General features: G+C 46.1%; 1 protein-coding gene across 1 annotated transcript in view; it reads left to right on the top strand.

Moving 5' to 3' along the window:
• Positions 1 to 13,487, top strand: part of DUSP29 (dual specificity phosphatase 29) — a 35,501-nt gene that overhangs the window by 4,352 nt on the left and 17,662 nt on the right. The window contains exon 2 of the mRNA XM_045878153.3: positions 7,788 to 7,999. Coding sequence (XP_045734109.1) covers positions 7,800 to 7,999 — 200 coding nt within the window. The 5' untranslated portion in view covers positions 7,788 to 7,799. The remainder of the gene's footprint in view (positions 1 to 7,787; positions 8,000 to 13,487) is intronic.

Genomic DNA, 13,487 nt, shown 5'->3' with positions numbered 1-13,487 from the left:
AAGAAAATGAGGCCACTCCTCATGCCCATTTGTGACCCACTGGAGCACCCCTGATGTTGGCTACCTTAGGCTAAAGCAAGACCAGGTAAGGCAGTTCAAGGATCCTGGCTTGGGCACCACGGGGCAGGGGAAGGGGGCTGCTCTCTTCACCTGAGGTCTGTCTCCAGTCAGAGGGGAAGGAAGTTTCCCTCAGAGGTGGATTTACCCCAAAGCTTCAGAACCCCACACTTACATGGGCCTCTTCCAAGGCCCTGTACCTATTAGTTTTCCTTCCCCTTCTTTTCTTTTCTCTTTTCTTTTATTGTCTATCTATCATCTATCTATCATCTATCTATCTATCTATCTATCTATCTATCTATCTATCTATTCTATCTATCATCTATCATCAGAGAGAGAGCACAAGCAGGGGAAGGGGCAGAGGGAGAGGGAGAAGCAGGCTTCCCGCTGAGCAGGGAGCCCAATGCGGAACTTGATCCCAGGACCCTGGGATCATGACTTGAGCTGAAGGCAGATGCTTAACTGACTGAGCCACCCAGGCATCCCTAGAATGACCTTCTGACATGACCTAGACCTGGCTCTGCTACCAGAGGCCTCAAGGAGGGCATGGCTCCGTTCGGGGAGCTCACACTTACTGGGAGGGCACTCAGGGCCATGGGAACACTGGCCAGACCTCGTCCTGAAGGTCACCTTCCTGTGCCTTAGCCCACAGGTTTAGGGTGAGCATCTACTTTGTCCAGAACAATTCTAATTTTTATTTTTTTATTTTTATCATCATTTTTTAAATTTTATTTTACTTTATTATGTTATGTTAATCTCCATACATTACATCATTAGTTTCTGATTGTCCAGAACAATTCTAAAATAGAACTTTCACAGGCTTTCTCCCCCCCTTCATATACTCAAGTGATACATGTTCAACACAGAAAGTTTAGAATAGATTGTTCCTTAAAAAGAAGAAGAAATCACATATAATTCTACCATCCCAAAATAAGCATATAGCCAGTGTTGACTATTTTAGTGAGTACTGTACATGCTGCTTTCATAAACCTGTGGTCTCTTCTCTCCACCTGCTCAAGCCTCTTTCCCTTTGATTTCTCAAAACCACCACCGACGTGGCCGTCTGTTTCGTCTACTCGTTTCAAGGTGTAGGGTGACAAACGGAGGGCTGCCATAGTTTTAGGGTACTGCCCAGTTCAGCACTGGGAATCTCTGTTCTCAGCAGAATGGTGTCCGCTGGACACTCCACACCTGGCTGTCTACGGCCCACATCCTCCCTCCCTTCCCTCCAGCAGGGCCCTTTGCCCCTTTGGGGAATGTTCTAGGAGGCTCAGAACTCCCCTTGCTTTTTCCTTGTACAGAATAATTTAGCTCTCTTTGTTTCGTGCTACCACCTTCCCGGTCGTATTTCAGGACTTACTTTTTTCTCATCCAAAGGGTCCTCAAATGGTATTTTTTGTCAAGCAAGAGGCAGGAGGCCTGTTCTGTGGCTTGCATTCTGTGGTTACCTGGCCAGTCTTTGCAGGCTCAAGGGTCTACTTAGAGATTTAATTTTCCTACTGCAATAAATAATGTATCTCTCCACCCGGCTGCTCCCATCCTCCACCTTAGAAAGAGTTCAGGTTGGGTTTTTGTTTATTTGTTTTTATTTTTTAAATTTTTAAAAAGATTGATTGATTTACTTGAGAGAGAGAGAGAGAGAGAGAGCGCATGAGCAGGAGGGGCAGAGGGAGAGGGAGAGAAAATCTCAAGCCGACTCCTTGATGAGCATGGAGCCTGATGCAGGGCTCCATCCCACAACCCTGAGCCGATACCAAGAGTTGGGCACTCAACAAACTATGCCACCCAGGCACCCCTATTTCCTTGTTTGTTTGTTTTTTTTAAAGATTTTATTTATTTATTTGAGAGAGAGAGCACATGAGAGGGGGGAGGGTCAGAGGGAGAAGCAGACTCCCTGCCGAGCAGGGAGCCCGATGCAGGACTCGATCCAGGGACTCGATCCAGGGACTCGATCCAGGGACTCGATCCAGGGACTCCAGGATCATGACCTGAGCCGAAAGCAGTTGCTTAACCAACTGAGCCACCCAGGCGCCCCCTATTTGCTTGTTTTTAAAACTATCTTCACCCTTCTTGTTATGGCTCCATTTTATCAAGAAGAAAGTGCCCCTCAGGGAGGATGCGATGTATAGATCTGAGAATCTTCAGCGATTGTTGGGGCTGTGAGAGCAGATGAGGGCCTCGAGCCTGTGAATGTAGGGAGAGAGGGACAGGGAGGCCAAGGGGCCCCAGGAAAGTGCCAGGGCCCGGGAGCAAGGCAGATAGAGTAGAAATCACAAATTAGAAGTCACAGGCAGCTTCCTGCCCAGCTGTTCTGTTTGGTCAGCACAGTTTAAAAATAATAGACATGGTGATTTATTCTAAAATATGATTATTTATTCAAAGAATCCCAAAATAGAAAACAGAAAAAAAAAAAAAAATCTCCCAGAGTCCTGCCACTTGCTCACAGCATTGACATTTTGTTATTTTTCTTCTAGTTAAAAAAAAACAAAAACAACAACAAAAAAACTAATAAGGTGTTTTGTTTTGTTTTTACATAAAGTCCTATTATGGTGTTGAAATGACAGTTTTGAATTCATTCAAAGCCTTGCCTCATTGGGCAGGGTAAACCTTTAACCAAACGTGAGCTGAACCATCTAAAATTGTGAAATGGAGTCAGAACTAACAAGAGGACCCTGTGTTAATTATTCCTGGAAACAGCCCCTCGAAGTCAAGGCCACTGTTCCACAGAGGGAAATGCCACTCTAGGCCTAGTGGTCAAGTATCACTTGGCCTCCGAATTCTCTGTTATCAGTGTATCTTCAAATGTTTTAAAATTCGCAGTGTTGGGGCGCCTGGGTGGCTCAGTCGTTAAGCGTCTGTCTCCAGCTCAGGTCATGATCCCTGGGATCGAGCCCTGCGTCAGGTTCCCCGCTCCGCGGGAAGCCTGCTTCTCCCTCTCCCACTCCCCCTGCTTGTGTTCCCTCTCTCGCTGTGTCTCTCTCTGTCAAATTAATACATAAAATCTTTAAAAAAAAATAATAAAAATAAAAAAATAAAATAAAATCAGCAGTAAGTGTCTTAGTTTAGGTTCCCTCAAGAGCTGACCCTGAGACCAGGGTTTGGGTTCAAGTTGTTTATTTGTAAGGTGCTCCAGGAGTGCGGAGCCGAGTGAGGTGAGTCTGGGGGGGAAGAGAGCCCACACAGGATGAGCAGCAGTAGGTTAGCACTCCGGGCAGTGGGGGCTGGAGCACTCTGAGGAGTCTCCAGGAGACTATGTAGAACAGACTTCCCACCGAGGTCCCACTGAGCGGGGAGGAAGCTGGGGTGCCTATTCACCAACGCCTGCCCCTCATTAGCAATCACTTTTGAGGATAACTCCTCCTATTTTAGGCCTGACCAGCACAAAGACCAGAAAACACCCTCCAGCAGGGAGATACAGGGGCTTGAGGGAGGAAGCCTTTTGTGTAGTGTAAGTGGGACTGCCCACTTACATGGCAGCCATCTGAGCCGAGGAATGGACAGGCCAAGGATAGCATCTCCTTCAGCTGCCTACAAGTAAACAGCAGCAGATTTCTCACAGAACTCTGGCTTTCTGACTTCTCATAAAAACATCAGACAATCTGGGCTCGAATTCCCACAGGGAAGGATAAGCTGCTGTGCCCTTCAGGGGAGAAGTTGCTCTCTTTGCTGCCACAGTCCCCACCACTCCCTGTTGTCTCCTGCCTGAGGCCAACAGTTAGGGGTTTTGTCTGTTTTATTTTCTAACACCCAACCCACTGGATGTTACCTGCCTGGCCCTCCAGGAAGGAGCCCGAGTTTGCTATCCTTTGAGGAGGAGACAGGCCAAGTAGCCTTCAGGTTGGCATTTGGTTTCCTGGGACAAAACCTTTAAATATGAAGTTGTAACAGAAACCTGGAGGCCTCTCTTGACAACCTGCCCAGCTCTCATTATGACATTTAGCCTGTGATTGATATTGTGTGTGTCATCGAGACCTTGGCACTTAATCTCTGGGTCGAATCTATGGAAACCAAACAGAACAGATTTGTCTTCCCCTTCCATTTTGGCTGTGGTCTGGGAAACAGACGCTCTCGGCCTCTCTGAGATTCAGAAATTTGGGAGCCGTGCAGAGAGGGATGCACACAAGCCGCCTTCAGGATTTGGAAAGATTACAGGTCTGTGGTTTCTGGACTGTTCTGTGCTTTGTTCTCTTCCCCCATCAAATCTGCACACTGGAGGATAATAGATCCCAGAGCTCCTTCTGCATGCCAAGCTGCTCTGGGTAGACCGCACCACTTCCTCTTCTGTCTGGAAATCCAGCCGAGGCTTTCAGCATGGGGATGGGGGTGGGGGTGGGGGTGGGGGTGGGGATGGGGATGGCTCCTTCCACAGTGTAATGAAGGAGGAACAGCCTCCGCAAGGGTGAGGTCAGCTTCAGTGATCAAAGGAGGCAGGCAGAGGTTTCAGAACACAATTTACTCCAGTGTAATCACCTCTCTAAAGCCTCCTTCAGGGGCAGACAGGGTTGTTTGGGCTGGTTCCCACAACAGAAGTTTCTGGCCATCCCTGGAAACAACTCCTCCCTTTGTGACTGGAAACACCAGCAGGCAGGCCCCACAGCAGAGTTTGGGCCTGAGAACCACAGGAGACTATCTGTCCTACATGGCGCCCATCGCTCACCCTCTCCCCTCCTCCATTAGCCAAAAGACTCAGACCTACCTCATCAGCTCTGGCTGAGTCCTTGTTAGCATAGGCCTTATTCCCCTCCCCCTCAGCCATTCACTCACTCATTCCATCCATTTGCTACCTGTCAGACACTGGGGTTCAAGAAATAAAGCCATCGTCAGGGAGTCCCTGGGTAAGGTCATCCAGCTCTTCCCTCCTCCCAGTCCTGCACCTTATTCTGGGCTAGAGATATGGCCTCTCCTTCAATGAGAAGATAGGAAGTATACTGAACACCTTCTAGCCTTCTCTACCCTTCTCTTGACTCACCAGCTCCTTGACCCTTTAGCCACACTCTTAGGCAATCATTGTCAATCTTCAGGGAGCATCAGACTCACTTGGGAGCTTGTTAACATACACACTCCTAGGCTCTGAGCCGCAGTCCAGGATGTAACCCAGGAATCTGTATTCTAGCAAGTGCCACATGATTCACACCCATTCTTTAGATCACACTTCAAGAGAATCCAGCAAAGGGTCACCTCTGTTGCCGCCACCCCCAACCCAGGATGTTGCAGGAGGAAGTCACAAATCCTGGCTTCCCATAATCCCCAAAGACACACAGCTAGCTAGTGATCCTTTAATTCATCTGCTGTGAACTTGGGAGAATCCAGTTCCTCAGAGCAGGTTCCTTAACTCCTTTTCTTCTTAAAAATTTTTAATGAAAAATGTAAATGACACACAAAGAGAAACAGTGACTACCTTGCAACCATCATCCAACCCCAACCACCACCATCCATGGGCAATCCTCTTACCTACCTTCACCTCTACTCCCCACCCCATACACAAATGTATTGTAATATTTTTCCAAGAATATATATTTTTTTAAGATTTTATTTATTCATTTGAGACACAGAGATACAGAGAGAGAGAGCATGAGCAGGGGGAGAAGCAGGCTCCCTGCTGAGCCAGGAGCCCGATGTGGGGCTTGATCCCAGGACCCTGGAATCATGACCTGAGCCGAAGGCAGACGCTTAACCATCTGAGCCACCCAGGCGCCCCTCCAAGAATATTATTTTTGAAGCAAATCCCAAACATTATATCATTTCATCTGTGAATATTTTGATATGTATTTCCAAAAGGTAAGGACCTGTGGTATAATTTAGCTGTCCTTGGAATCTCCTGCAAATTGGTTGTTAGGTCTAGACTCTGAGGACTCTGCTAAGATTCAAGCTTTCCTTTGGTGAGATTCTCATGGCAATGGTGTGTTCTCCCAACAGAAGGTCCGTAATGTCTGATTCTCCCTTCTTGTGTGGTGAACAGTCAGAGTTGAATGCCTATATCCAATAGTCCATCAGCTGTTGTAAAATGGGGCTTTCTTCCTTCTTTATTATCTGGAATACTTCTATAAAAGAGCAAATTTCCCTCATCTACAGAGTAGTACAATTTGTATTGGAAAGGAACAATAAATGCTAGATTCTTTCCCTCTACTTACCGGTCTTCAAAATAATGAGCGGGTCCCCTACACCTTCCAACAGTGAATAGCGTTTTAAGTATCATTAAGATTTAAATGTTTGATGTGTTTCAGTCCATTGCAGTTATTTTTATTATTCATGTTCAAATTGTTCCCTTTTGACAAGTGGGAACCTCTCTGAGTTGTGTTCTAAGTCTTTTGACATGATCCTAGTGGTCTTTGAAGCTAGCAAACTTTTTTTTTTTTTTAAGATTTATTTATTTGAAAGAGAGAGAGAAAAATAGCGTGCAAGTGTGTGTGGGGAGGGGCAGCGGGAGAGGGAGAGAGCGTCCCAAGCAGACTCCTTGCTGAGTGTGGAGCCCGACACAGGGCTCAATCTCACAACCCTGAGATCTCGATCTGAGCAGTAACCTAGAGTTGGAGGAGGCTTAACTGACTGAGCCACCCTACACTAGCAAACTTTTTTTACATTCTTCAAATCCCTGGCATACCCCCCTCACACTGTACCCCCACCCCTATCTCCCAGCAACTATTTCTTTCTCAGAAGACCAAGACCGTGTGTTACAAACATCCTCAATTTACAATTCTCCTCACCTGTAAAATAGAGATAATAATAATAATGCCTACCTTAGAAGGTTGTTAAGAAGATTAAATGAGTTAATAATTGCAAAGCACTTGGAACAGTGCCTGGTGCAAAGTAAGCACCAGCTAAGTATTTGTTAAATAAATAACATTCCCTCTCCATCACTCACCTCCATGGTTCTCAGTCTTGCTGCCCTTGTCAGTCTCAGAGCGTAACTTCCCCTCGGGCTGGCTGAGTGTAGATGCATTGCTGCCCAATTGCACAGCGAATTCCTTTCCTTGGGGACAATGGAAACTCTTCTCCCGCATTCCATTTGCAGAGCCTGACACGCTCTCCAAGTATGCATTTCAATCTCCAAACACAGCTTTCCAGCTTGGAACATCTCCTCTGACCCCTGGTAGGTTAGCATAACTGCCAACCCCCTCGAGTGAGAGCCGCCAACATTGCCTTCAACTGCCCTAACGTGCCGAGGGACCCTCAGGCAGCCAAGCTTCCTTCCAGCCGAGGGCTCCTGAAGCTCCCAGAACGTGCATGGCTGCTCGGATCAAACAGGCTCTGGATTTACAGGTGCGCCCTTTCCACTGGCCGACAGCTGCCTGCAGGTGTGGAGAATCACAGGGCCTGGAATGGCAGGAACCATGGCCAGAGCCCGCAGATCCCAATCAGATAAAGGAAAAACGAGGCACCAAAGGGGGGCTAAAAGCTAAAAGAAAGGAGGCAAAGGACTGGCAGCCTATAGGGATTTCTGAGGCTTGAAGCCTGTCTTAGGTCTGCTGCAAACCCTCCTCGGCCCATGTCAGAGGGCCACCAGCCCTCTCACACTGAAGGAGACTGGAACGTTGTTGCAGCGTTGTATAACGCCATCGTGGCCCTCCTTGGTTACCCCTGCGGCCCGGGGAGAGGAGGGAGCACAGCAGGCCGGCAAAATGCCTGCTGACTCCGAAGGTCAGCTCATCCCCACCTCTTTTTGTAAAGACCATTCCCTATCTCTGTCCCCTGCTAACCCATAATCCTGACCCCCTCATGACCAATTGCAGAAAGGCTCCAAGATGACATCCAGAGAACCAAAGACAAGCCTCCAAAATGCCTACGCGCCTGCCAAGAGGCTGCCGCCGAAGGTGGAGGGAGAGGTAGAAGCGGATGAGTACTGCACTCCCGGAGCCTTCGAGCTGGAGCGTCTCTTCTGGAAGGGCAGTCCTCAGTACACCCATGTCAACGAGGTCTGGCCCCAGCTCTACATCGGTGATGAGTAAGTGTCTAGGCCAAGCCCCACCTCCAGCCTCACCCAGGAGAAGGCAGCCAGCCCCCCTCCCCTCGTCACATCCTTCACCTGCTCTTAGCCAGGAGCTGTTGCTTTTTAGCTTAGTGGTGTTGTGAGCACTCAGTTAGGGCTGCCTTTATCTGCACAGTCTAGGAAACCCAGAGAAGGGGCTTATGCAACATAGAGGTTTATTGCTCTTTCTTATAAGAGAAGTCCTGAGGAAGGTGAGCTGGGGCTGGCATGGTGACCCCAGGGGCATCAGGGTCTCAGGCTCCTGTGCTCCCTCCCGCCCCACCATCCTTCCTTGAAGTTGTGGCATGGGCCAAGAGTGCTGATAGGGCTCCAGCTACCATCTGTGGGATGGATCCAGGCCACAGAAGCATAAAGAGAAAGGAAGAGCAAAAGGGCATCTTCCCAGAGGGAAGGGTCACCCAAGACCTCCCCGGCCCCTCGCTGCAAGGGAGGCTGGGAAATGGAGCCTTTTTCTTTAGCTGAGGATAATACCAGCAAGAACGAAGTCAGTTCTCAGATTGGTGGCACGTCAACCTGGGTGTTGGGAAGCATGGTAGGCCTGGCAAGGTTGAGGTCATCATCCACTCCTCTAGATGTTTATAGCCATTTCCCACTCCTCAAACAACTGGGAAACATCTACTGTAAATAATATTAATAATAATAATGATGCCTAGCATTTATTGACTACTATGTTCCAGGCACTGTGCTAAGCATCTGGCATGAATGATCTCATTTTATTTTCACGATAGCCCAATGAAAGAGGACATCTAATTACTCCCACAAGGCACAGGGCAGTTAAGCAACTGGCCCAAGGTCCACAGCTCAGTAGGTGGTAGAGAGCTGGGATTCAAAAGCGCTTCTGCCCAACCCAGAAGCTTTTACCTTAACCAGCACTCCTACTCCTCCCTCCATTCCCCAGGATTCCTACTCAGGTTCCATCTCTCCCTGGAGCTGATGGTGAAGGACCCCTGCATGTGTGACGTTAATAAAATCTTGCAGCTTAAAACCTAGAGATAACTGTCTAGGTATGGGAAATCCCAAGGGCAGCATCTCTTGTCCTTTTTTTTTCTTAATATTTTTAAATTGAAAAATTACATGCCCTTTTATACTGAATTAAACTAAATAGAGGGTTGTAAAAACAAACTGCATAATTTCGTCTGTCCTCTCTTAATTCTGCCATTGAGTAACCAGTATTAAGCTCACTTGCGTACTTGCATTATTTTATGTACGCTATTGCAAACGTAAGGTAACCTATACACACATATAAAGGGTCTTCATTTCTTTTAAACAATTTTTAGGGGGGAGAAAAGGAATCGTACTATTCTGTACTTTTACTATTCCATAGTAGTGCCATCCTGCAATTTATCCATTCATTTCCCAGCTGTGAACATTAGGGGAACCTCAGTGATGTGTACATGGGACTCTCTGTACTGTTTTCTTTTTTAAAATAATAGCTTATTGAGATACAGCTCACATGCCATAAAATTCACCTTTCTAAAGTGCACAACTCAGTGGCTTTATTACGTTTACCACGTTGTGCAACCAGCACCACTCGTTTGAAAGCATTTTCAAAAAGAAAGAAAGAAAGAAAGAAAGAAAGAAAGAAAGAAAGAAAGAAAGAAAGAAAGAAAGAAAGAAAAGAAAGAAAAGAAAGAAAGAAAGAAAGAAAGCATTTTCCTCACCTCAAAAGGAAACCACCTCAAAGTTCTCCATTCCCCATCTTCTTACCCACGCAACCACCCATCTGCTTTCTGTTCTATAGATTTACTTATTCTGGGCATTTCATATAAATGGAATCAGAATGTATGACTTTTGTGTCTGGCTTCTTTCACTTAGCATAATGTTTTCAAGGTTCATCCAAGTTGTACCATGTGCCAGTATTTTATTCTTTTTTATTGCCAAATAATCTCTACTATTTTTATACCTTTTCTGTAACTCTAAAATGAGTTCAAAATTTAAAAAAGGTACACATATACTTTGACCCCAGTATCACTTTAAGAAATGTAATTTACCAAAATAAGGGTATCAGTACATAAGGAAACATGCAGAATGATGTGTATTTTATCCCTGAAGTAGCACAAAAAAAAGGGGGGGGGGGAGGAATCTGAATCTCTTATCTCTTAGTTATAAAGTATTACATAAATGCAGTAAATATTTGGTTTTCCTATTATACAAGTAATTACATGGTTATTGTATAAATATAGAAGTCTTAGGTTCTCTATTTGTAGTAGGTTAACAAGAGGACCTTCCTCACTGGGTTGTATGGATTAAGTGAGATAGTATATGTAAAATATTAGTGCAGTGCCTAGTACATAGTGAGTGCTCATTAAAGGCTAGCTCTAGTAATAGAGATTAATGTAAGGAAGAAAACTTAAATCTCTCAGAGCTGTCACCAAACCCCATTCTCTGAAGCCACTCCTATTAATATTTCCTCCTAGACTTTCTGTGTATTTTATTTATTTATTTATTTATTATTTTGATTTTAAAACTTGCTTTTATATAGTTGTAACCATACTGATTATTCATTTTATCTTTTTTCCCCACATAGCATCATTCATAAACTTTTTCCTTACTATATACTTCTCATACATTTAATTATAATATAATGCTATATATCAGATAATAATATATCAGGTAGATATAAGGTCATTTATTTAACCACTTCCCTATTGTTGGACTTACCAGTTATTTCCATGTTCTCACCTTCATAAATACTGCAGTGGCCATCTTTATGCATAAAATCTTTTCATATTTAGGATTATTTCCTTAGATCTGACCCTAATAATGGTATAACTGGGGGAAGGAGGATTAAGATTTTAAGACTCACACTGTCTCTGTGTCTTTTTTTTTTTTTTAAGATTTTATTTATTTATTTGACAGAGAGAGAGATAGCGAGAGCAGGAACACAAGCAGGGGGAGTGGGAGAGCGAGAAGCAGGCTTCCTGCCGAGCAGGGAGCCCGATGTGGGACTCGATCCCAGGACCCTGGCATCATGACCTGAGCCGAAGGCAGACGCTTAACGACTGAGCCACCCAGGCGCCCCTCTCTGTGTCTTTATCTATGCTGTTCCCTTTGCCTAAGATGCCCTGCCCTTCACCTCATCTCTGTGTCCAGATTCTATTAGGCCTCTATAATGACCACTCAAATCACTTCTGCCATGCAGCTAGATTTTCCCAAACCCCACAGTGAGAAGTAGAGTTTTTCTCTGTATGTTATATGCTACATTTACATTTCCTACAGCTAATAATAATAACAGCCACATTGTATCATATACATCTTACCATGTACCCTGCCCTGTGCTAGTCAACCCAATGAAGGAGGTTCCATTATTACACTCATTTTACAAATGGGCAAACTAGGGCTCAGAGAGTTCATCCATTTGCTCAGTCAGTCAGTATTTACTAGGCACCTTACTAGGTGCTGTGGGGGATACAAAGAGGAAATTGAGGCTCAGAGAAATTAAGTGATCAGCCCGAGGTCATACCACCAGTAAATGGCGGAATTTATACCTAAACTCAGATCTAGAAAATGTGGTCAATCAGGTAAAGCACTGTTATAGCTGAGGAGAAGGGATGTGTAGAAATGTAACAGGGAACAGAAGGAGAATGGGTAGTGGAGTAGAAGGAGTGTGGGGTTCGAGTCTTGGCTCTGCCAATCACCAATTCTGTGATCTTAGACTATTTGTTTTACCTCTCTTCACCTTCTATGGCAGCAGAGATAGGGCTTATTTCATGGGTGAAGATGAGATGAATTAAAACAAGTAGAGTTTGCTAGGCACATAATAAGTAAATGCTGCTCAGTGTTTGGCAGTATTATGATTCTGAGGAAGCGTCACAGAAGAGGTGAATTCCAAGCATGACTCCGGAAGATGGGTAGGACTTCAACGGAGTTCTGGGCAGAGACCGCAGGATGAAGAAATGAACGGAGGTGAGAATAAGCAGGGTGGTTTGTCTGGAACACAGGGGATAAACGTGGTAGAGCTGCACTCTGAGGAGGTCTAGAACCGAGCCACGTTTGACCACCACGTGGTCAGCTCAGATTTAGCCATGCTGCAGCAACAGGTGACCCCAACAGCTTGGTGGCCTACCACAGCAGTGGGTCATTTCTCATGCACGTGACATGTCCAGGGTGGGCTAGCTCTAACTCTGCTCGACGTACGTGTCCCTCCAGGACTCAGGATCCAGGCTGACAGAGCAGCCCTACCTGGGATAGTGCCTGTCTTCTGGTAGAGAGAAGGGGCATGGAAAATCACAAGCGGACTCAGAAGTGACATGTGCCACTTAATGTCCACATTATTTCAGTGGCCAAAGCAAGTCCAAGCCAAACCCTCATGTTATTAGGGCAGGAAAGTGTAACCTGTCCCTAGGCAGGGGCAGCAACTATTCCAAAGGGTAACGCATAGTCTACCACGGCCACAGTCTACTCCGGGTGTAGCGGCTTTGGGCAGGTCCTTTCACCTCTCTGCGCCTATGGCCTCATCTCGAAAAATGATTACTAAGAGGATCCAGAGAAATACGGAATATAAGAACATTTTGTATAGGCAAATACAAGTATTACCATTATTGTTAGTTAGTGAGAAAGAAACATGGGAAGGTAGGTCAGGGCCAGCTTGTGAAAGGCTGAATGCCGGCCAAGGACTCTTTTCAGGAAGCCACGGAGGGTCTGAACAGGACAGACAAATTCTAGTTAATAGACTGCCAGACAACAGGGTGTGATGCAGTAAGATATGCTCACCTCCTTGACATCTGACTACAATCTTGCTTCCTTCAATCAAGGAAATGTCACTGCTCTTTCAATTCATTCCAGCACCGCCTGGTCGAGCCCCAGAACACACACACACACACACACACACACACGCCCGGTCTGGGCAGGCTCCACAGTCAGTGTGTGTGACCTGCGTACACAGCGGGGGCAGGGGGCTAAAGTCAGCATGGCACGGTGCTTTTCCTCATCCCTGCTCAGGGTCCCTCCCCGACACACTTACAGGGTAAAGAGACTCACAAATGCTTCTTGAGAGAGCAGTTAATTCTGCTGCCAGTGCAACCACATGGAGGTTAAAACCCTGCTGAGAGCCCGCAGGGCTGCCTCTGTTTCTTGGTCTCTTTGTAGGTGTTGCCCAAGGCAGCAGCAAGAAGCTCGCCGCTGGCTCCTCGTGCACGAAGCCTCGGTTTTAATTTGACACTTGCATTTAGGTTGAATTTTTCCTTCCCTTAAAAGCACCGAAGATTTTTGAAAGGCGAGTAGTGAGGCTCTGGAAGTTAGGGTGGTCAGGATCTAAGAGTGAGGATGGATATCCTGGGGTAGCCAGAACCTCTGGCCTAAACCAGTGATGCCTGGGACCAGACTTAGCCTAAGAAGTCTTAGGGGACTTCTGGGGACCAGACTTAGCCTAAGGAAGCAGCTCACTTTTTCTCCTTCCTCTCCCCTCAAGGGCCTCCCTATATGCCCCTCCAGGGCTTCTTTA

The sequence above is a fragment of the Mirounga angustirostris genome, unplaced genomic scaffold (assembly GCF_029215605.1).
Source record: "Mirounga angustirostris isolate CCGP_5_RB_7025 unplaced genomic scaffold, mMirAng1.0.hap1 SCAF_6, whole genome shotgun sequence".
NCBI lineage: Eukaryota > Metazoa > Chordata > Mammalia > Carnivora > Phocidae > Mirounga > Mirounga angustirostris.
Note: the sequence above shows the minus strand (reverse complement) of the source record. Positions and strands in the feature narration are given on the sequence as shown.